Raw genomic sequence first — 22,868 nt, 5'->3', positions numbered from 1 at the left:
CTTGCAGGAGTTTATCGGCGCAGTGAAAATCTTCAGGTTTTCATCGATATCAATGCGGTTGATGAGTTGCACACTCAGTCGTTGGGAAACGAATTGGTTATCGGAGGAAATGTATCGCTGACGGAATTGATGAATATTCTAACGGATGCCGCCAATAAAAACGAAAAGTTCGGCTACTGCAAAGAGATGGTGAAACATATCGATCTAATTGCGAACGTTCCAGTGCGCAATTCAGGAACCATTGCGGGTAATCTCAGTATCAAAAATCAACATCACGAGTTCCCGTCGGATATTTATTTGATTTTGGAAGCTGTCTGTACAACGCTAACGATTGGTGAGTGATTATCAGTTAACAAAAGAAGGCTGTCAATGGGAAACCAAATTTTTATCAAACATTTGGAAACTCAATGCCGCTTGTGTTGAATAGTAGCCTCCACAGATTCTACAACCGACTTGATGGAGTCCAACGTAAACCTTCCTCTGCGTAACACAAATTTCTCTTTGAACAGACATCCCATCACCTTTAAATATAGGGACAGGCTATTTAGGACGAACCTCTCAAGAAGCTTCTCTGTAATGTGTGCAAATTGGTCTACAGGGGATGTCCAAAATAACTGGGATAGGCAAATTTTGGGCATATCATAACATAGCACATCTAGTGTTGTAACTATGTCAAATATTATCCGATTTGGACAATTCAGGGATGCCTGAACTAGAAATTTAATGTAGTTTCACCATATTCTCATGGAACCGACCATGGCCATCGGATACCGGAGATATTCCGGGTTTTTCAAAGGTAGGTTCAGAACCGTAAATTTGTGGTAGGTATTAGGATAAGTGGTGGTTAGAAACAGAATAATATTAGTAACCACAAATAAAGTAGGGCTCTTTCTGATTGGAACCATATGTTAAAATTCGAAAACGGACCAAAATCAAGTGAGATATGGCCATTTGTTTAGAATTGGTGCCGAACGGGAGTTTTAAAAGGGACCAGGCCACAAATTCATTTGAATCAAGCTTTTTGACCGATCTTCCATTATGATTACATTCCAGAAGTCTTCTGTCACGTCTAGAATGAAAAACCAACCAAAAAGACGGATTCTGAAGTCGCTGGGGTGCCCCCGGGGAACCCGTAGAGGGGACATTTCAGTTTTGGCACCAAAGCTAGCCATTCGACGGTTCGTTTTTCATGGTTTTCTATCAGGAAGCGAGGTATGAGTATAAAATGGACCATTGACGGCTTTGACCGCTTCCGGGACCTACGGATTGTCCCCGGGGAACCCGTAGAAGGGGACATTCCAGTTTTAGCGCCAAAACTGGTCATTCGACGGTTCGTTTTTCATGGTTTTCTATCAGGAAGCGAGGTATGAGTGTAAAATGGACAATTGATAGCTTTGACCGCTTCCGGGACCTACGGATTGTCCCCGGGGAACCCGTAGAAGGGGACATTCCACTATTCCAGTTCTAGCGCCAAAACTGGTCGTTCGACGGATCGTTTTTCATGGTTTTCTATCAGGAAACGAGGTATGCGTATAAAATGAACAATTGACGGCTTTGACCACTTCCGGGACCTACGGATTGTCCCCGGGGAACCCGTAGCAGGGGACATTTCTGTTTTAGCGCCAAAACTGGTTGCTCGACGGGTAGTTTTTCATGGTTTTCTATCAGGAAGCGAGGTATGAGTATAAAATGGACCATTGACAGCTTTGACCGCTTCCGGGACCTACGAATTGTCCCCGGGGAACCCGTAGAAGGGGACATTTTGTTTTAGCGCCAAAACTGGTCGTTCGACGGATCGTTTTTCATGGTTTTCTGTCAGGAAGTGAGGTATGAGTATAAAATGGACAATTGATAACTTTGACCGCTTCCGGGACCTACGGATTGTCCCCGGGGAACCCGTAGAAGGGAACATTCCAGTTTTAGCGCCAAAACTGGTCATTCGACGGTTCGTTTTTCATGGTTTTCTATCAGGAAGCGAGGAATGAGTATAAAATGGACAATTGACGGCTCTGACCGCTTCCGGAACCTACGGATTGTCCCCGGGGAACCCGTAGAAGGGAACACTTCTGTTTTAGTGCCAAAACTGGTCGTGCGACGGTTCGTTTTTCATGGTTTTCTATCAGGAAGCGAGGTATGAGTATAAAATGGACAATTGACGGCTTTGACCGCTTCCAGGAACTACGGATTGTCCCCGGGGAACCCGTAGAAGGGGACTTTTCTGTTTAATGCCAAAACTGGTCATTCGATGGTTCGTTTTTCATGGTTTTTTGTCAGGAAGTGAGGTATGAGTATAAAATGGACCATTGATGACTTTGACTTTGACACAAAGTTGTGTACGATATCGAGAAAACATTCGCTCAAAAGCAATCGTGCTTGGGTGCTTTCTTAGATATTGAAGGTGCTTTCGACAACGTGTCTTTCGATGCAATATTGGAAGCCGCACGTTGTCATGGGCTACCTAATATTATTACCAAATGGATTCACCAGATGCTTAAAAATTGACATCTCTACTCGACATTACGTCAAGCAGCGATTAGGAAATTAAGTGTCTGCGAATGCCCTCAAGGGGGAGTATTATCTCCACTTTTGTGGAATCTCGTTGCAGATACGCTATTGAGGTTACTCAATAATGGCGGTTTTCCTACCTATGGATTTGCCGACGACTATCTAACATTGATAGTGGGTTTGTGCATTACTACCTTATTCGACCTGATGCAAAATGCTCTTCAGGTAGTTGAAAGTTGGTGTCGCCAATATGGCCTTTCGGTCAATCCGAATAAAACATCTATTGTTCTTTTCACGGAAAAACGTAATCGTAATGGTATTCGTCCATTACATCTTTTTGGTTCTGAAATCAATGTAACTGATCAAATAAAGTATGTGGGTCTAATTTTGGATTCAAAGCTTTCCTGGACTCCTAACATTGAGTTCAGAATCAAAAAGGCGTGTATGGCTTTCGGCCAATGCCGACGAACCTTTGGTAAAACTTGGGGTCTTAAACCCAAATATATCAAATGTATTTACACAACAGTTGTACGACCAATTTTGGCTTATGGATGTCTTGTGTGGTGGAAAAAAGGGGAAGTGACGACAATTCGGTCTAAATTAGGCCATCTTCAAAGGATGTGCCTAAATGGCAATGACTGGTGCGGTGCGTCCTTTTCAACTCCCACGGATGCTCTCGATGTTCTCTTCGACGTGGCCCCACTACACATACATCTCAAACTTACCGATTATGGGTGTTCGGTTTTATGGAAGAGAATACTTTAAACCGCAGTTCTACACACACATGGTTAATTGGGACAAAATTTTCCTTGCTCCAAGTGATCTCACACAAGTTAGTAGTTTTCCTTATAGGACATTTTTGACACAATTCCCCTCGCGGGATGAGTGGACATCTGGCTATTTGGAGAGAAGTATGTCTGACAGCATTGTTTGTTACACTGACGGCTCCCTCCTCGAAGGTAGAGCAGGTGCAGGCGTCTATTCGCGTGAGCTGAGATTGGAACAGTCACACTCACTGGGTACACACTGCACTGTCTTTCAAGCGGAAATATTTGCCATCATGTGTGGAGTGCAATCTGCACTGCAGCAACGCATTATGGGCAAAGTAATATACTTCTGTTTAGATAGCCAAGCAGCTATTAAAGCTCTCGCCTCGGCCAACTCAAGGTCGAAGTTAGTAATCGCCTGTCGAACTCAAATTGAGGAACTGAATTCAGTAAATACTTTACACCTTATATGGGTACCTGGCCATTCTTCCATAGCTGGAAACGAATTGGCTGATGAGTTAGCTCGTAATGGAGCATCGCATGACTTTATTGGTCCTGAGCCAGCTATTCCAATATCCAAGTGTTGGGTGAAGCTTTTGATCAACTCTTGGGCTGTCACTCAGCACAAATGGCATTGGAGTAGTCTGGATTCATGTCATCAAACAAAATTGTACATCCGGGAGCCATCTCCGGTAGTAGCAAGCTATTTAGCTAATCTGTCTAAACAGAATTGCAGTGTCTTAGTCAAGGCCTTGACAGGTCACTGCCGACTGAACTATCACATGGCAAATATTCAACGCGTTGAATCATCTGTCTGTGATAGTTGTGAATCCGATTATGGAACTTCTTATCATCTAATATGTAACTGCCCAGTCTATGCACAATTGCGCTTCCAAATATTTGGTAAACACTTACTTAGTGAAATTGACTTCAGAAACCTGAACCTTCAGAGTATTTTGTTGTTCATAACCCGATGTGGTGAGGAGCTATAAGCTCTTGTACGCTTATGCGTTGTATGCCCTCTTCGAGGGCCCTTTTCCAAACATTCCCTTTGTTCTCCCATCCGCATTCCTTTCCTTTTGTTCACTTCCTTTTCCGTCAGGTGTGTGATGAAAAAGGCTGTGAAGGCGATGGCACAAATCTCCCAAATTGAGGTGAACGTGCCCCTGGAGCCGACGTTCTGATACCTGATGAGTATAAAATGGACAATTGACGGCTTTGACCGCTTCCAAGACCTACGGATTGTCCCCGGGGAACCCGTAGAAAGGGACTTTTCTGTTTAATGCCAAAACTGGTCATTCGATGGTTCGTTTTTCATGGTTTTCTGTCAGGAAGCGAGGTATGAGTATCAAATGGACAATTGACGGCTTTGACCGCTTCCGGGACCTACGGATTCTCCCCGAAAAACCCGTAGAAGGGAACTTTCCAGGTTTGGCACCAAAGCTAGCCATTCAACGGTTCGTTTTAGCGGAAAAACTGGTCATTAGACGGTTCGTGTTTCATGGTATTCTATCAGGAAGCGAGGTATGAGTATGAAATGGACAATTGACGGCTTTGACCGCTTCCGGGACCAACGGATTGTCCCAGGAAACCCGTAGAAGGGAACTTTCCAGGTTTGGCACCAAAGCTAGCCATTCAACGGTTCGTTTTTCATGGTCATTCGACGGTTCCCCGGGGACAATCCGTAGGTCATGGAAACGGTCAAAGACGTCAATTGTCCATTTTATAAGCATACCTCGCTTCCTGACAGAAAACCATGAAAAACGAACCGTCGATTAACCAGTTTTTCCGCTAAAACTGGAATGTCCCCTTCTACGGGTTCCCCACGGACAATTCATAGGTCCCTAAAGCGGTTAAAGCCGTCAATTGTCCATTTTATACTCATACCTCGCTTCCTGATAGAAAACCATGAAAACGAACCTTCTAATGACCAGTTTTGGCGCTAAAACAAAAATGTCTCCTCCTACGGGTTCCCCGGGGACAAGCGGTCAAAGCAGTCAATGGTCCATTTTATACTCATAACTCGCTTCCTGATAGATAACCATGAAAACGAACCGTCGAATGACAGGTTTTGGCGCTAAAATTTGAATGTCCCTTTCTACGGGTTCCCCGGGGACAATCCGTAAGTCCCGGAAACGGTCAAAGCCGTCAATTGTCCATTTTATACTCATACCTCGCTTCCTGATAGAAAATAATCAAAAACGAACCGTCGAATGACCAGTTTTGCCGCTAAAACAGAAATGTCTCTTTATACGGGTTCCCCGGGGCAATCCGTAGGTCCCGGAAGCGGTCAAAGCTATCAATTATCCATTTTACACTCATTCCTCGCTTCCTGATAGAAAACCATGAAAAACGAACCGTCGAATGACCAGTTTTGGCGCTAAAACAGAAATGTCCCCATCTACGGGTTCCCCGGTGACAATCCGTAGGTCCCGGAAGCGGTCACAGCCGTCAATGGTCCATTTTATACTCATAACTCGCTTCCTGATAGATAACCATGAAAACGATCCGTCGAACGACCAGTTTTGGCGCTAAAACTGGAATGTCCCTTTATACGGGTTCCCCGGGGACAATCCGTAGGTCCCGAAAGCTGTCAAAGCCGTCAATTGTCCATTTTATACTCATACCTCGCTTCCTGATAGAAAATAATCAAAAACGAACCGTCGAATGACCAGTTTTGCCGCTAAAACAGAAATGTATCTTCATACGGGTTCCCCGGGGCAATCCGTAGGTCCCGGTAGCGGTCAAAGCTATCAATTATCCATTTTACACTCATTCCTCGCTTCCTGATAGAAAACCATGAAAAACGAACCGTCGAATGACCAGTTTTGGCGCTGAAACAGAAATGTCCCCATCTACGGGTTCCCCGGGGACAATCCGTAGGTCTCGGAAGCGGTCAAAGCCGTCAATGGTCCATTTTATACTCATACCTCGCTTCCTGATAGAAAACCATGAGAAACGAACCGTCGAACGACCAGTTTTGCCGCTAAAACAGAAATGTCCCCTTCTACGGGTTCCCCGGGGACAATCCGTAGGTCCCGGAAGCGGTCAAAGCTATCAATTGTCCATTTTACACTCATTCCTCGCTTCCTGATAGAAAATCATGAAAAACGAACCGTCGAATGACCAGTTTTTCCGCTAAAACTGAAATGTCCCCTTCTACGGGTTGCCCGGGGACAATCCGTAGGTCCCGGAAGCGGTCAAAGCTATCAGTTGTCCATTTGATACTCATACCTCGCTTCCTGATAGAAAACCATGAAAAACTACCCGTCGAGCAACCAGTTTTGGCGCTAAAACAGAAATGTCCCCTGCTACGGGTTCCCCGGGGACAATCCGTAGGTCCCGGAAGTGGTCAAAGCCGTCAATTGTTCATTTTATACGCATACCTCGTTTCCTGATAGAAAACCATGAAAAACGATCCGTCGAACGACCAGTTTTGGCGCTAGAACTGGAATAGTGGAATGTCCCCTTCTACGGGTTCCTCGGGGACAATCCGTAGGTCCCGGAAGCGGTCAAAGCTATCAATTGTCCATTTTACACTCATTCCTCGCTTCCTGATAGAAAACCATGAAAAACGAACCGTCGAACGACCAGTTTTGGCGCTAAAGCTGGGATGTCCCCTTCTACGGGTTCCCCGGGGACAATCCGTAGGTCCCGGAAGCGGTCAAAGCTATCAATTGTCCATTTTACACTCATTCCTCGCTTCCTGATAGAAAACCATGAAAAACGAACCGTCGAACGACCAGTTTTGGCGCTAAAACTGGAATGTCCCCTTCTACGGGTTCCCCGGGGACAATCCGTAGGTCCCGGAAGCGGTCAAAGCCATCAATGGTCCATTTTATACTCATATCTCACTTACTGATAGAAAACCATGAAAAACGAACCGTCGAATGGCTAGCTTCGGTGCCAAAACTGAAATGTCCCCTCTACGGGTTTCCCATGGGACACCCCAGCGACTTCAGAATTCGTCTTTCTGGTTGGTTTTTCATTCTAGACGTGACAGAAGACTCCTGGAATGTAATCATAATGGAAGATCGGTCAAAAAGCTTGATTCAGATGAATTTGTGGCCTGGTCCCTTTTAAAACTCCCGATCGGCACCAATTCTAAACAAATGGCCATATCTCACTTGATACTGGTCCGATTTCGAATTTCAACATATGGTTCCAATCAGAAAGAGCCCTACTTTATTTGTGGTTACTAATATTATTCTGTTTCTAACCACCACTTATCCTAATACCCACCACAAATTTACGGTTCTGAACCTACCTTCGAAAAACCCGGAATATCTCCGGTATCCGATGGCCATGGTCGGTTCCATGAAAATATGGTGAAACTACATTAAATTTCTAGTTCAGGCATCCCTAAATTGTCCAAATCGGATAATATTTGACATAGTTACAACACATTTAATTATTCCCAATTGTCAATCGAATCTGTATCTTCATTACTTTCGTCTACTTCCTTTCGCTTTGAGTAGTATAATGATCACCGAAAAAAGCCAATAAATTAATTTCGATTTCGATTCCCAAAATTTGCCTATCCCAGTTATTTTGGACATCCCCTGTATATGCATATGTGTCTCATACATCCGAGAATAAGCGTACGTCCAGGCATTAGAGGTGTGCGCCGGTCCGAAAATCGGCGGCGGCGGCGTTTGTCAGAATTTTGGTCGGCAGCGGCGGTGTTTTCGGCATCACGCCGTAAATATTCATTTGAAAATTATTTTCGGATTTTCCATGGAAACTACTTTAAAGTTTTGAGAGTTCTTTGGAATTTCCTAGGGAGCACTTTGGAATTTGCAAGGAAAATTGTTTGGTATTTCCGTGAGACATTCTTCGGAATTTACATGAGAAATTCATCATTATTTTCACGAAAAATTGTTTCATGTTTCTACAAGGAAATGTTCAGAAAATCCACGGAAAGTTTTTGTTCGGTATTCTTTGAAATTTACACAGAGAATTCTTCAGATTTTCCGCGTGAGATTGTTCAAAATGTGTACACCAACAAAAGAATTGAATTTCAATGTCAAATTGTTCGAAATTTATTGAAATTTGCACGGAAATTTTTCAAATTTCTATGGAAAATTCTTCGTTCCACGAATTTAAAAAAAACTTAACAAAATTGTTCAGAAGTTCCATTTTTACGAAAAACTTTTCGGTATTTCAACGATAGAAAATCTGAATTTCGAATGAATTTCGTTGGATTTCTACAGGGAATTCATTGTGTTGTCCATAAGAGGTTCTTCGGAAAATCAATGGAAATAATAAAACAAATGGAAAGTTCGTTTGGCCAAAAATAATTTGTCGGAAAGCCATTTGTCCGAATAATACATCAAGTCGAAAATCAACATCAAAACTGCATTTGGTTGAAATGATGAACGTTTGAGTGAAAAGGTTCATTTCATTTAATTAGTTTACATCTAAACAGATAACACTGAATCAACAATTTGACGCCACAATACACGATTCGAGGCCGCATCTCTCCATCCTCGGATACGCCCCACACTCGCCAAGTCGTTTTGCACCTGGTCTGCCCATCTCGCTCGCTGCGCTCCATGCCGTCTCGTACCTGCCGGATCGGAAGCGAACACCATCTTTGCAGGGTTGCTGTCCGGCATTCTTGCAACATATCCTGCCCATCGTACCCTTCCGGCTTTAGCTACCTTCTGGATACTGGGTTCGCCGTAGAGTTGAGCGAGCTCATCCCAAGTAGCACACGCAACATCTTCCAAAAAGCACATTGTTTCTATTCAGTTTCATTAAAGGCATTGGAAAAACATCAAAGTACGAAAAAGTTGCATCAAGATGTCAAAAACGTTCGAGTTGTGATCAATGTTTCATTAGCATTGCAATGCAGTACCTGTTTACAACCAAAGAATACTGCACTTGATGTTGCAAACACGAAACAAAATCATTAAGTTGCATATTTTTTATCATGTAACTTCAATGCGTCTTTCAAAATTTATTTGTTTGTTTAAATTAAGTTGCAGATAAGTTGAGTGTGTCTTCTTGTTTAATTTAACGTCTTTCATCGTTTTGACAACTAACATATTTTCCCGGTGATGGTGCAATCAAGTAACAGAAAACCCGAGTACAAAACTTCATAATCGTATGGTTTTTATGGTGAATCAACATGCAGTCCCTTCGAAGAGTTGAATGGTGCTGTGGTAGAGTGAAGGACTATCAATCACAAGATCCATAAATCGAATCCAGCTTTATATTTTTATTCTATTGTTTCCCTCTGTAGTACTTTGCAACATTATTGAAATTTTACTGCAATCGAAGGATGTTTCTGTAGGCTCCACCTCTTGCGCTTTTTAGATTGCAAGAGAGCTATGTTTGATGGCACATACGCAAAGATTGTTTCTTTCTGAATAGTTGCAACACAGTGAAATGTTCAGTAGTGAAACAATTTGTGCTGCTTGGGATGGTTCATTCTTCGCCGCCACACACCGTCTTCTTGCACACCGCCAAAGATGGTCCTAAGCACCCGTCTCTCGAATACTCCGAGTGCTTGCAAGTCCTCCTCGAGCATTGTCCATGTTTCATGTCCTTAGAGGACAACTGGTCTTATAAGCGTCTTGTACATGACACATTTGGTGCGGTGGCGAATCTTTTTCGACCGCAGTTTCTTCTGGAGCCCGTAGTAGGCCCGACTTCCACAGATGATGCGCCTTCGTATTTCACGACTAATGTTGTTGTCAGCCGTTAGCAAGAATCCGAGGTAGACGAATTCCTTGACCACCTCGAAGGTATCCCCGTCTATCGTAACACTGCTTCCCAGGCGGGCCCTGTCGCGCTCGTTTCCGCCCACAAGCATGTACTTTGTCTTTGACGCATTCACCACCAGTCCAACTTTTGTTGCTTCACGTTTCAGGCGAGTGTACAGTTCTGCCACCTTTGCAAATGTTCGGCCGACAATGTCCATGTCATCCGCGAAATAAATTGACTGGATCTGTTGAAAATCGTACCCCGGCTGTTACACCCGGCTCTCCGCATGACACCTTCTAGCGCAATGTTGAACAACAGGCACGAAAGTCCATCACCTTGTCTTAATCCCCGGCGCGATTCGAACGAACTGGAGTGTTCGCCCGAAATCTTCACACAGTTTTGTACACCATCCACCGTTGCTTTGATCAGTCTGGTAAGCTTCCCAGGGAAGCTGTTCTCGTCCATAATTTTCCATAGTTCTACGCGGTCTATACTGTCGTATGCCGCCTTGAAATCAACGAACAGATGGTGCGTTGGGACCTGGTATTCACGGCATTTTTGAAGGATTTGCCGTACAGTAAAGATCTGGTCCGTTGTCGAGCGGCCGTCAACGGAGCCGGCTTGATAACTTCCCACGAACTCGTTCACTAATGGTGACAGACGACGGAAGATGATCTGGGATATCACTTTGTAGGCGGTATTAAGGATGGTGATCGCTCGAAAGTTCTCACACTCCAGTTTGTCGCTTTTCTTGTAGATGGGGCATAAAAACCCCTTCCTTCCACTCCTCCGGTAGCTGTTCGGTTTCCCAGATTCTGACTATCAGTTTGTGCAGGCAAGTGGCCAGCTTTTCCGGGGCCATCTTGATGAGCTCAGCTCCGATACCATCCTTACCAGCTGCTTTATTGGTCTTTAGCTGTTGAATGGCATCCTTAACTTCCCTCAAGGTGGGGGCTGGTTGGCTTACATAAAAAAGGTTATACAACGGTAAACAGTTTGGGCAAAAATTTCAAAGCGACATGCGATCGAGTTGGTAATTTGACCGAAAAAGTACTCTTCCTAACACGTCGTTTGGCCGAAAAGGTTGTTTGACATAAAGGACCATTTGATCAAAAATGTCATTTGGACAAACGGCCTAATGTTGATTTCTGAACGGGTTATATAGTCAAAAACATCCACCTGGTTGGCCAAATAACATTTTCAGCCTAATGGCCTTTCCGTCAAGCGACCATTTCGGCAAAAAAAATCCTTTATGGCCAAACGACTTTTTTGATCAAATGGCCAGTCGGACGAACGACATTTTCGGCCGTATGTCCATTTCGGCTAAATAAAATTTTCGACTGGATGGGTTTTTGCCTAAAGGTTTGTTCGGCCAAATGACATATTCGGCCAAACACTTTTCGGCCAGGGACCCTCCTTAGCCGTGCCGTAAGTCGCGCGGCTACAAAGCAAGACCATGCTGAGGGTGGCTGGGTTCGATTCCCGGTGCCTGTCTAGGCAATTTTCGGATTGGAAATTGTCTTGACTTCCCTGGGCATAAAAGTATCATCGTGATAGTCTCATGATATACGACTGCAAAAATGGTAACTTGGCTTAGAAACATCGCAGTTAATAACTGTGGAAGTGCTTAATGAACACTAAGCTGCGAGGTGGCTCTGTCCCAGTGTGGAGATGTAATGCCAATAAGAAGAAGAAGAAGACCTTTCGGCCAAATTAATCGACCTGTCGTCTGGCCGAAAGTCATTCAGCGAAAAGCCATTTTTTCGAATACCACTTGGTTGAATAAAACGTTAGGCCAAATTCCATTAAAATGAATTAAACGTTTGTCCGAAACGATATTAGATCGAAAATGGTTTGACCGAAAATGACATTTGGCCGAAAGCGACAAGTTGCCGAAAGACACATTCAGCCAAATGGTAAAAAATTCTATTTCTACGAGTATTTTTTGTTATTTCAACGGGAAATCCTTCGAAATATACAATCAAAGTTTTCTAAAGAGAAATTTTATTGAATTTTGAAGGAAATCATTGGTATTTCCATGAAAAAAAAAGTTCTAACGTGATGTTCTAGGGATCAATAGTAAAAATCTTCAGAAATTTCACTGAATCTTCAGAATTTCCTCAGAACATTCTGCGGACTTCTTTAAATTTGAAGCGGCGTGAAAAAATAAAGACCACCAGCGTAACGAGTTTTAAACGGCGGCCAGCCGATGCAAAAATGTTGGTGGCGGCGGAGCACACCTCTACCAGGCATCTCTCTGCCTGTCATCAACTTTTCGTACGTCACCTTTCCTGTCGTCTGCATTGGCTCTAGATATCGCTGCTGGCGACCATGGAGTCGTATCGTGGTGCAGGAAGAATACTTCTATGATCTCCTTCAATCTCGATGGAAATCGTTCAGGGGCTGTAGTGCCCCGCTTGTGTTGATCAGGTTTTCAATTTGCTCGATCCATCAGTGGGTCCTAGGTTAATCCTCAGTTGAGATTCTCTTGGTATATTAGCGGCGCACGCTTATGAGAGCACGCCGTGTGCTCATCCAGCTCAAACATCGTGACGCGTTATATGTTTTGCAGGCGAAGTTTGCGGTTCGCTGCAGATATTCCGGAAGGTGGCAGCGTGGAAGACCAATGGACCGCCATCAAGAATGCCTTCATCGCCACCAGCGAGAACAATCTGGGCGAACTACGCACCCAGCGAAAACAATGGATCACCGATGAGACCTGGAGGAAGATAGAGGAGCGAAGAGAAGCCAAAGCCGCGATAGAGCGATCGAAAACCAGAGGAGCCAAAGTCTTAGCCCGTCAACGATACACGGCTTTTGAGAAGGAAGTAAAACGCTCATGTCGACGGGACAAGCGAGCGTGGGCAGACTCTCTGGCCGACGAAGGAGAGAGAGCCGCCCCAACCGGGGACATTCGCCTCCTCTACGATATCTCACGACGCTTAAGCGGGGCGAAGATGAATGCAACGATGCCTGTGAAAGACGCGAATGATCAGTTATTGACCGACCCAACTGACCAGCTGAAACGCTGGTTCGAGCACTTCGAACAACTTTTTCAAGTGCCAACCAGGCCATCACCACCTCGGCATGATCTGCCTAGGATCCGACGTATAACACGTGTCAATACCGAAGCTCCATCACTGCTAGAGATTCAAACAGCCATCCAAAGCATGAAATCGAATAAAGCCCCAGGGGTCGACCGCATATCAGCCGAGATGCTCAAAGCTGACCCCATGACATCCGCTCAACTACTGCATCGTTTATTTCGTAATATCTGGGACACCGCAACTTTCACGGTCGACTGGATGCAAGGTATCTTAGTGAAGGTGCCCAAAAAGGGTGACCTGACTGTATGCGATAACTGGCGAGGCATTATGTTGCTGTGTACCGTTCTCAAAGTTTTGTGCAAAATTACCCTAGCCCGGTTTCAGGAGAAGATCGATGCGACTCTCCGGCGGCAGCAACCCGGATTCCGTGCCGGAAGATCCTGTGTGGACCATATTGTCACGCTCCGCATCATTTTGGAGCAGGTCAACGAATTCCAAGAGTCCCTTTACTTGGTATTCATTGACTACGAAAAAGCTTTCGACCGTCTCAATCACGAGAATATGTGGGGCGCCCTGAGACGCAAGGGGGTTCCTGAGAAAATCATCAACCTCATCGAAGCACAGTACGAGGCCTTTTCGTGTAGAGTGCTGCACAATGGAGTCCTGTCCGACCCTATCCGGGTCGTAGCTGGTGTGAGGCAAGGATGTATTCTATCACCGTTACTGTTCCTCATCGTAATCGATGAGATTCTGGTAGATGCGATTGACCGTGAACCAAACCGCGAGCTGTTATGGCAGCCTATAACCATGGAGCACCTAAACGACTTCGAATTGGCGGATGACGTTGCACTACTCGCGCAACGGCGCTCTGATATGCAGAGTAAGCTCAACGACCTTGCCGATCGCTCCTCCTCGGCAGGTTTAGTCATCAACGTCAACAAAACCAAATCGTTGGATGTAAACACGGTGACTCCTTCCAGTTTCACAGTAGCCGGGCAACCAGTGGACAATGTTGAAAGCTTCCAATATCTTGGTAGCCAAATGACGTCAGACGGTGGTACCAAGATCGACATAGGCGCACGGATCAAGAAAGCAAGGGCTGCCTTTGCGAGTTTAGGAAATATCTGGAAAAACAGGCAGATAAGTGAACGCACCAAAATACGAATTTTCAACTCTAACGTGAAATCTGTGCTGTTATACGCTAGCGAAACATGGTGTGTATCAGTGGAGAACACTCAACGGCTGCAGGTGTTCATTAACAGATGCCTGCGGTATATAATTCGGGTCTGGTGGCCTCACAACTGGATCTCAAACAACGAGCTTCATCGTCGTTGTCACCAGAGGCCGATAGCAACAGAAATTCGGGATCGAAAGTGGGGCTGGGTCGGCCACACTCTACGTAGGGGCGGAAACGAAATCTGAAAACAAGCATTAGACTGGAACCCAGCGGGACATCGCAGCAGAAGCAGACCCAGAGGCTCATGGCGGCGAAGCCTCAATAAAGAAATAAAAGAAGTCGACAGAAATCTAACCTGGCAATAGGTTAAAGCGATAGCCGGGCAACGCTCAGGATGGAGATCTTTCAAGTCGGCCCTTTGCATCACCGGAGGTGTATAGGATCCATAAGTAAGTAAAGTTTGTTCGGCCAAATGACATATTCGGCCAGGGGACCTCCTTAGCCGTGCCGTAAGTCGCGCGGCTACAAAGCAAGACCATGCTGAGGGTGGCTGGGTTCGATTCCCGGTGCCGGTCTAGGCAATTTTCGGATTGTGAATTGTCTCGACTTCCCTATGCATAAAAGTATCATCGTGTTAGCCTCATGATATACGAATGCAAAAATGATAACTTGGCTTAGAAACCTCGCAGTTAAGAACTGTGGAAGTGCTTAATGAACATTAATCTGTGAGGCGGCTCTGTCCCAGTGTGGAATAACATCTCCAATAAGAAGAAGACTTTTCGGCCAAATTAATCGACCTGTCGTCTGGCCGAAAGTCATTCGGCGAAAAGCCATTTATTCGAATACCACTTGGTTGAATAAAACGTTAGGCCAAATTCCATTAAAATGAATTGAACGTTTGTCCGAAACGGTATTGAATCGAAAATGGTTTGACCGAAAATGACATTTGGCCGAAAGCGACAAGTTGCCGAAAGACACATTCGGCCAAATGGTAATTTGACCGAGAAGTTGTTTGCCCTAACAGTTCATCTACCTGAAAATGGCATTTGTTTGAAATGGTCGTTTTGCCGAAAAAGTCATTTGGCCGAATATGTCGTATGGTAGATATCGTCGTTTGGCAGAAAAAACCTTTTGGTCCGGAAATGTCCGTTATGCAACGGCATTTTCTGCCAATTGACCTATTCGGCTAAACGGCTTTTTTATGAAAATGACTAATTAAGCAGAACAATACTTTGGGCCGAATGCGTTTCTTGTCCAAATGACCCTTCCTGCCACACGACCATTTCAGCCAATTGAGTTATTCGGCCAACTGTTTTGCCTTTCTCGTATACACAATTATTTTTAGATAAATAAGCTAAAGAAGACTATTTTTGGTCATATAAGCGCTGTGAACAATGTTTGTTGTGTTGTGGCCTTCGGCAAAATGGCTTTCTGCTAAAAGACTTTTTTTTTTCTGTGTCTTTATTAAGGAGACTTTCAGCCCGAGGCTGGCTCGTCTCCAAAACTGCAAAAAGACTCTTCTTCGTTCAAAAATTCTATTTCTACAAGTATTTTTTGTTATTTCAACGGGAAATCCTTCGAAATATACAATCAAAGTTTTCTTATTGAATTTTGAAGGAAATCATTGGTATTTCCATGAAAAGAATTCCTAACGTGATGTTTTAGGGATCAATAGGAAAAATCTTCAGAAATTTCACTGAATCTTCAGAATTTTCTCAGAACATTCTGCGGACTTCTTTAAATTTGAAGCGGCATGAAAAAATAAAGACCAAGCGGCGGCCCGCCGATGCAAAAATGTTGGTGGCGGCGGAGCACACCTCTACCAGGCATCTCTCTGCCTGTCATCAACTTTTCGTACGTCACCTTTCCTGTCGTCTGCATTGGCTCTAGATATCGCTGCTGGCGACCATGGAGTCGTATCGTGGTGCAGGAAGAATACTTCTATGATCTCCTTCAATCTCGATGGGAATCGTTCAGGGGCTGTAGTGCCCCGCTTGTGTTGATCAGGTTTTCAATTTGCTCGATCCATCAGTGAGTCATAGGTTAATCCTCAGTTGAGATTCTCTTGGTATATTAGCGTCGCACGCTTATGAGAGCACGCCGTGTGCTCATCCAGCTCAAACATCGCGACGCGTTATATGTTTTGCAGACGAAGTTTCCGGTCGCACGTATTTAGGGAATTATCTCCCGTCTTGCTCGTCTTAAGAGCCACTAGCAACGTTTTCCACCTCTGATATATACAACGGCTGTATGTGGCATATGTCTTACTTTAATCCGGCTCGAAGGACCAATTTATGCTCCGCAGTGAACTAATAAAATATAACCGACGGATCAAATGGACTTAAAAAGGATCACTGTTCACTTAAGGAATTGGCACAACTACTTATCAGACATTATATTTCTTATCAGCATTCTACGTTCTAAATTACACTTTACTATTAGAAAACTGCTGATGACACTGTTGTACACGCGTTTGTGGCTAGTAAGAACTTGGCCGTTCGCCTTGTCTTAAACTACTGCTTTTTTGCTCTGGCTTATGCGCATGCTTTAACTACCTACCTTGTGTCTGGCTGAAATGGTCTCTTCAAAAGAATATTCTAGAAATTCTAAAAAAGAAAGCGTATGTTCGCGAACACAGTATTTGCAAGCAATTATAGTTATTCAAATAACAACAAGCTATTTTACAATGAATGATTATTTATATTATCTTCCATTTTCCAGTTGAATCTGGTGGCAAAACCAGTACTACCAGCCCGATGGACTTCGTTCAGATGGACATGAAGAAAAAATTGATCAAAAATATCATTCTGCCACCGCTGGATCCTACGGTGCACTATTTCCGTTCATTCAAAATCATGCCTCGGGCCCAAAATGCTCACGCCTACGTCAATGGAGCATTCTTGATCAGGACCAACAAGACTCGAGACAATGTGGAAATGGCCAGAATATGTTTTGGCGGAATTAACCCTAATGTAATTTTTAATTTAACCACAACTAGTTCCTTATCTCATTCGTTTAATTTTAGTTCACCCATGCCACAAATACCGAAAACATGTTAATAGGAAAGAATTTGTTCAGCAACGATACAGTCCAAACTGCTATTAACACTTTATCCGCCGAATTAGATCCCGATTGGGTTTTGCCTGATGCATCTGTAGACTACCGCAAAAACCTTGCCATCTCCCTGTTCTACAAATTCATCCTCGCAATCGTACCAGAAGGTCAATTCAGTCTCAAACCGGAATACAAATCTGGAGGAACCGTCATGGAACGCCCGTTGTCATCTGGAAAGCAATCTTTCGACACTATTGAGAAGAACTGGCCACTAACGAAAAATATTCCCAAGATTGAAGCCTTATCCCAAACCGCTGGGGAAGCAAAATATGCCAACGACTTGGCACCACAACCTGGAGAACTCTACGCTGCGTTCGTTTTGGCTACACAGGCTCACTCTAGGATAGCAAAGCTAGATGCTTCGGATGCTTTAGTAGGTATTGTCATATTGATGTACAAGCAAAATATTTTCATTTAGCACATTCCAGAAAATGCCTGGCGTTGTGGCTTTCTATTCAGCTAAGGATATTCCCGGAACGAACAACTTCATGCCGGCAGGACTGGGTAATCAAGACGTAGAAGAAATTCTGTGCAGCGGGGAAGTTCAATTCCACAGTCAACCAGCAGGTTTGATTGTCGCAGAAACGTTCAACCAAGCGCAGAAGGCAGCCAAGGCTGTGGTCATAACGTACGAGAAGACCAGTAACCGCGCACTCTATCCAACCTTAAAATCAGTTATGGATGTTGATGCTCGAGATCGTTTCTACGATGTTTCCTTCGACAAGAGAGGTAAAGGATACAGAGTAGCCCAAGCACCCACCGCCACAAAGAATGTTAAGGGACGGTTCGAGATAGCTGGACAGTACCACTACACAATGGAAACGCACACCTGCGTGTGTGTTCCTATAGAAGATGGTATGGATGTGTACTCTTCAACACAATGGATGGATTTGACACAGGTAGCAATTGCTGAATCAATTAAGGTCCCGCAAAACAGTCTCAACATGTACGTTCGTCGCTTGGGTGGAGGATACGGTTCCAAAATATCCCGAGGGACTCAGATCGCCTGCGCATGTGCTCTGGCTGCTCATTTCCTGCAAAGAACGGTACGTTTTGTTCTCCCAATCGAGACCAACATGTCCGCCATCGGCAAACGCTACGGCTGTATTAGCGATTACGATGTCGACGTCGAGAAGAACGGTAAAATCACAAAAATGAGCAACCACTACGTCCAGGACTATGGCATATCGTTGAACGAATCGGTACAAAGTGCCACAACCGAATTTTTCAAAAACTGTTACGACACAAAGACATGGAAGGTTGTTGGAAAAGCGGTGAAGACAGATGCCCCCAGCAATACGTGGTGTCGAGCACCGGGAACAACCGAAGGAGTTGCAATGATCGAAAACATTATGGAACACATCGCACAGGAAATCGGGCAAGATCCTTTGGAAGTCCGAATGGCCAATATGATGCCAGATAATAAAATGAAAACGTTGATGCCACAGTTTCGTTCCGATGTTCAGTATGATGATCGGAAACGCGCAATCGACGAATTCAATGCCAACAACCGGTGGAAGAAACGGGGTATCGCTATCGTGCCAATGCAGTATTGGTTGGAGTATTTCGGACAACTGAACGCCATCGTATCGGTTTACGCTGGCGATGGTACGGTGTCTGTCACTCATGGTGGCATTGAAATGGGCCAAGGTATGAATACGAAGGTTGCCCAAGTTACAGCGTTCGCACTTGGAATTCCGTTGGAGAAGGTGAGTGTAAAGCCATCCACGAGTATGACATCGCCTAATGCTATAGTGACGGGTGGAAGCATGACCAGTGAGGCAGTTTGCTTTGTAAGTATTAAAATAAGTAACGTAAGATGCATCAATGAAATAACGTTCTAAAAAATTTTAGGCTGTCAAAAAAGCATGCGACAGTCTGGTACAACGCATGAAACCCGTCCGCGATGAGAATCCCGGCGCTCCATGGGAGATGATTGTCAAGCTGTCCTACGTGAAGAACATAGACCTGTGCTCTGAAGCTCAATATAAAGCAGAGGACCTCAAAGCGTATTACATTTGGGGACTAAGCTGTGCCGAAGTCGAGGCTGATATCCTAACTGGCAATGTTCAAGTTACGCGGGTAGATATTCTGGAGGATACAGGCGAGAGTCTTAGTCCCGGCATCGATGTAGGACAAATCGAAGGTGCTTTCGTTATGGGAATCGGATATTATTTAACCGAGGCGCTCGTCTATGATAGCGAATCTGGTGCTCTACTTACAAACCGTACCTGGACCTATAAGCCACCAGGTGTGAAGGATATTCCCATTGATTTTCGGGTAAACTTCCTGAGAAGTAGCGCCAATCCGGCCGGAGTTCTGCGATCCAAAGCAACCGGAGAACCCGCGTTGAATATGACGATTGTGGTTCTGTTTGCTTTGCGCTACGCTTTACGGTCGGCGAGAAAGGATGCTGGGCTACCGGATACATGGATTCCGATGGGGACACCTACTACTCCCGATCAAGTTTATATGTTGGCAGGAAATAAAACAGAGCAGTATATGTTAAACTAACATAGCAGTTTCCTCCTATTTTATTACAGTAAAATATGTGCTTTCCGAGGTGCTGGAACATTTATTTGTTAATTATTTTTTGAGATACTGTATTAAATAAATCTTCATCAAGCTTGTTTTTAGGATTTTCTTTCTATTCTGAGATCCACCATTGTTGCTCCACTTTTTTGAGAGTGTTCAGGTTTCCAGGACCAGATTTTGGTTTGCCATTTGCCTATATATGTACCACAATACCACCGAAAAAGTTTTGGTTGTACCTGTCGCGATTAAACCCGCTCATCACTGACGACGATATAAACTATTGTATCGAGCTGCTTGTGCTCACCAGATTTGATCGACGTTATATCTTTGGTTCCAAAGGGAAAAGACACATCCAACATGACGTTTGTTTCATTCAAGATCGGTCTTGATCGTGATATAATGTGCACCTATCCTCGCAGCCGCTGCTTACTCGTCAATTCCAGGCCCTAAGGAAGCCCCCGAAACACCCGCCCCAGTCGCGCTCCAGGTGGACATCCACCATAGTCATCGTCCCGGTCCTGCGGTCAGTGATGGCTTAGGGGGCTTCCGGCCTGCAACGTCAGGCGTGTACAATGTCAATTTAGAACACGCAGTGCTTGAAATCTTTTCGGTTTCTAGCTTCAGGGACTTTCGAATGGTCTCAGAATTTACAAGCAGAACGTTCGAGGACTGAGCACAAAAATCGATTCGTACGCTGAGTACGACTTAATTGTGCTGACAGAAATTTGGTTGGACGATTGATATATTCAACTCAGCTTTTCGGATCGCTATACACCGTATTTAGGACTGATCGATCCCTCCTCAACAGTCAAAAATCACGAGACGGGGGAAGCCTGATTACTGTATTTACCTTTTGTTAAGAAAATTATTTTGAGCTTTTTAGTGGAATGTCTTCACTTGTCATAAGACTGAAGACGGCCTTACTGTTGAGGCCGAAATACGTATCTGTCAAGGTGGTGGTGGAATTAAGTTTGTACAATCCCAAACTCGTCTTATGACAAGTGTATTTACCTATTTTTTGTGTGGTCTCCAGAAACCTTGCGAGCAAAGGCGTAGGATCGCCAATCCGGAGATGGCGAGTTCAATTCTCGATCCGGTCTAAGATGTTTTCGGGTTGAAAACATTCTCGACTCCCTGGGCATTGTGTATCCATTGTACTTGTCACACAAGATACATACTCATGCAATGGCGGGCATAGGAAAGCTTTCAATTAAGAACTGAGAAAATGCAAATAGAATACTAAGTTGAAAAGCAGGCCAAGTTTCAGTTGGAATGTAGAGCAATTGAAGAAGAAGAAGAAGAATCAAATTTGACATATGCCGTGAACTTAATTCAAAATAGAACATCTTGGTAGCCATGAATTAGATTCTATGCAGGTATCTGTCATATTTGCTAATATCAAAATAACTATGTTTTTAAAAACTAGTGCATGTTTTCGAAAATAAATTTGTATTTCGTGGGGCATCGAAACCCGTACCCTTAAGCACCTTAGTATATGAAAAAGTCATTCAAAAATAGGAATCGAATGTAAATAAAACGTTTGTCATCGAAACAGGAGCATGAAGGCTTCTACTTTTGAAGTGTTTCACATTTACTCATTAAAAACTACGAAAAACATGATAAAATAATAAATTAAATCAACTACTCCTGACTCGAAATCCGTCCACCGTGGACGGATTTTGAATCAAATGATCAAAATCCGTACAGCTATTTTTTAAACTAAATATTAAAATTGAAACAGTCTGGTTGACTAAACTGATGCTGACTGACTAAACTCTAGGATAGGATGTGACAACTTAATTGAGACTGCCTTGTTGTTTCTTAGTCGGTTGCTCTGATGGAACATACACACGGTCAAGCAGTTTGACCAACATTGACTCCACCTCTCGTTTATTCAAACATTCATCAATTTTTATCAACACCGACACGAACAATCAATTTATTCGACCAACAATATCACACACGAACGACCGAAGCACCAACTCGAGCACCAACCATCAAAAATATATGGGGGTTTGTGCAACTTCACTACAAATGCTCAAACATGTTCGGCGAACCTTGACTCCACCCCCGACAACTCAAACCAAAATCAAACCGTTTTAATTTTTCCCAACCGAGCCGCCAACTGTCAAATGGTTGTTCGAACAACTTCACACACGTTCCAACAAAGCAGCAACCGAAGCGTTTTCTGGGGGTGGAGTCAATGTTCGTCGAACTGCTTGACTGGTGTGTACGTAGCATGACGAGGTGGTCGCCAGTGCAGCCAAAGTAATTTGGTACAAAATCTTCCAAATATCATGTATCAAAACATGATGTTTTTTTACCGTTCCATCCATTATTTATGTAAGAGAAGCGAAAGACTAACAGAGAGAAGTTTTCGCTAATAAAAATATGACTTTGAGATCGAAAATAACAGAAAGATGAATCACTATGCTTAAAATCAATAGTTTAAAACCTTTACAACCCTTGAGAATGATTTATATGGCGTTAGCAGTCCAATATACATTTATTTTTTTGCCAAAATACTGGAATTCAAACATTAAAGAATTTTGCTTATTATCAACTTTACAAACCTGCAACACGGCCAAACTAGCAACATGCTGCCCTACGAAAAACGCGCCGCCACCAATCGAAGTAATCGATTGTCATTTTCAACCAATCAGCAACCGGTACGATTGTGACAGCAAATCGGTACGATTTTTACTGACTACTTGGCACATCCTATCCTAGACTAAACTACCACTGTAAATAGTTCGATACGCACCTTGAGAAGCGATTCCTACGATTTGTATTCCGCTTATCTTGTGTACTGATTCGCAATTAGCAATTAAAACACAGTTACTTTAGGTGCAATTATTTATGCTCTACCCGAAAACAAGATATTTTTTTCCGATGGTTTTCGGCTGTTGTCAGTGTCACATTAATGAAGATTCGAAAGCTGAACATTTATTTGGTGAGATAAATCTGATTTATTATGTCATCTTGGTGCTGATTAAGGGAAATCATGTCAAA

The 22,868-nt window shown here is 43.9% G+C and overlaps 1 protein-coding gene across 1 annotated transcript in view; it reads left to right on the top strand.

The window, feature by feature from the left end:
• Window positions 1-19,951, top strand: part of LOC134211350 (uncharacterized) — a 39,187-nt gene extending 19,236 nt beyond the window's left edge. Inside the window, exons 5-9 of the mRNA XM_062688128.1 lie at window positions 8-334; window positions 16,929-17,179; window positions 17,233-17,694; window positions 17,750-19,114; window positions 19,176-19,951. Of these exons, the coding sequence (XP_062544112.1) occupies window positions 8-334; window positions 16,929-17,179; window positions 17,233-17,694; window positions 17,750-19,114; window positions 19,176-19,835 (3,065 nt within the window). The 3' untranslated portion in view covers window positions 19,836-19,951. The remainder of the gene's footprint in view (window positions 1-7; window positions 335-16,928; window positions 17,180-17,232; window positions 17,695-17,749; window positions 19,115-19,175) is intronic.
• The last annotated feature ends 2,917 nt before the right edge of the window (window positions 19,952-22,868 follow it).

The sequence above is a fragment of the Armigeres subalbatus genome, chromosome 2 (assembly GCF_024139115.2).
Source record: "Armigeres subalbatus isolate Guangzhou_Male chromosome 2, GZ_Asu_2, whole genome shotgun sequence".
NCBI lineage: Eukaryota > Metazoa > Arthropoda > Insecta > Diptera > Culicidae > Armigeres > Armigeres subalbatus.
The sequence above is the reverse complement of the archived record's forward strand: the minus strand, read 5'-3'. Positions and strand labels throughout refer to the sequence as shown.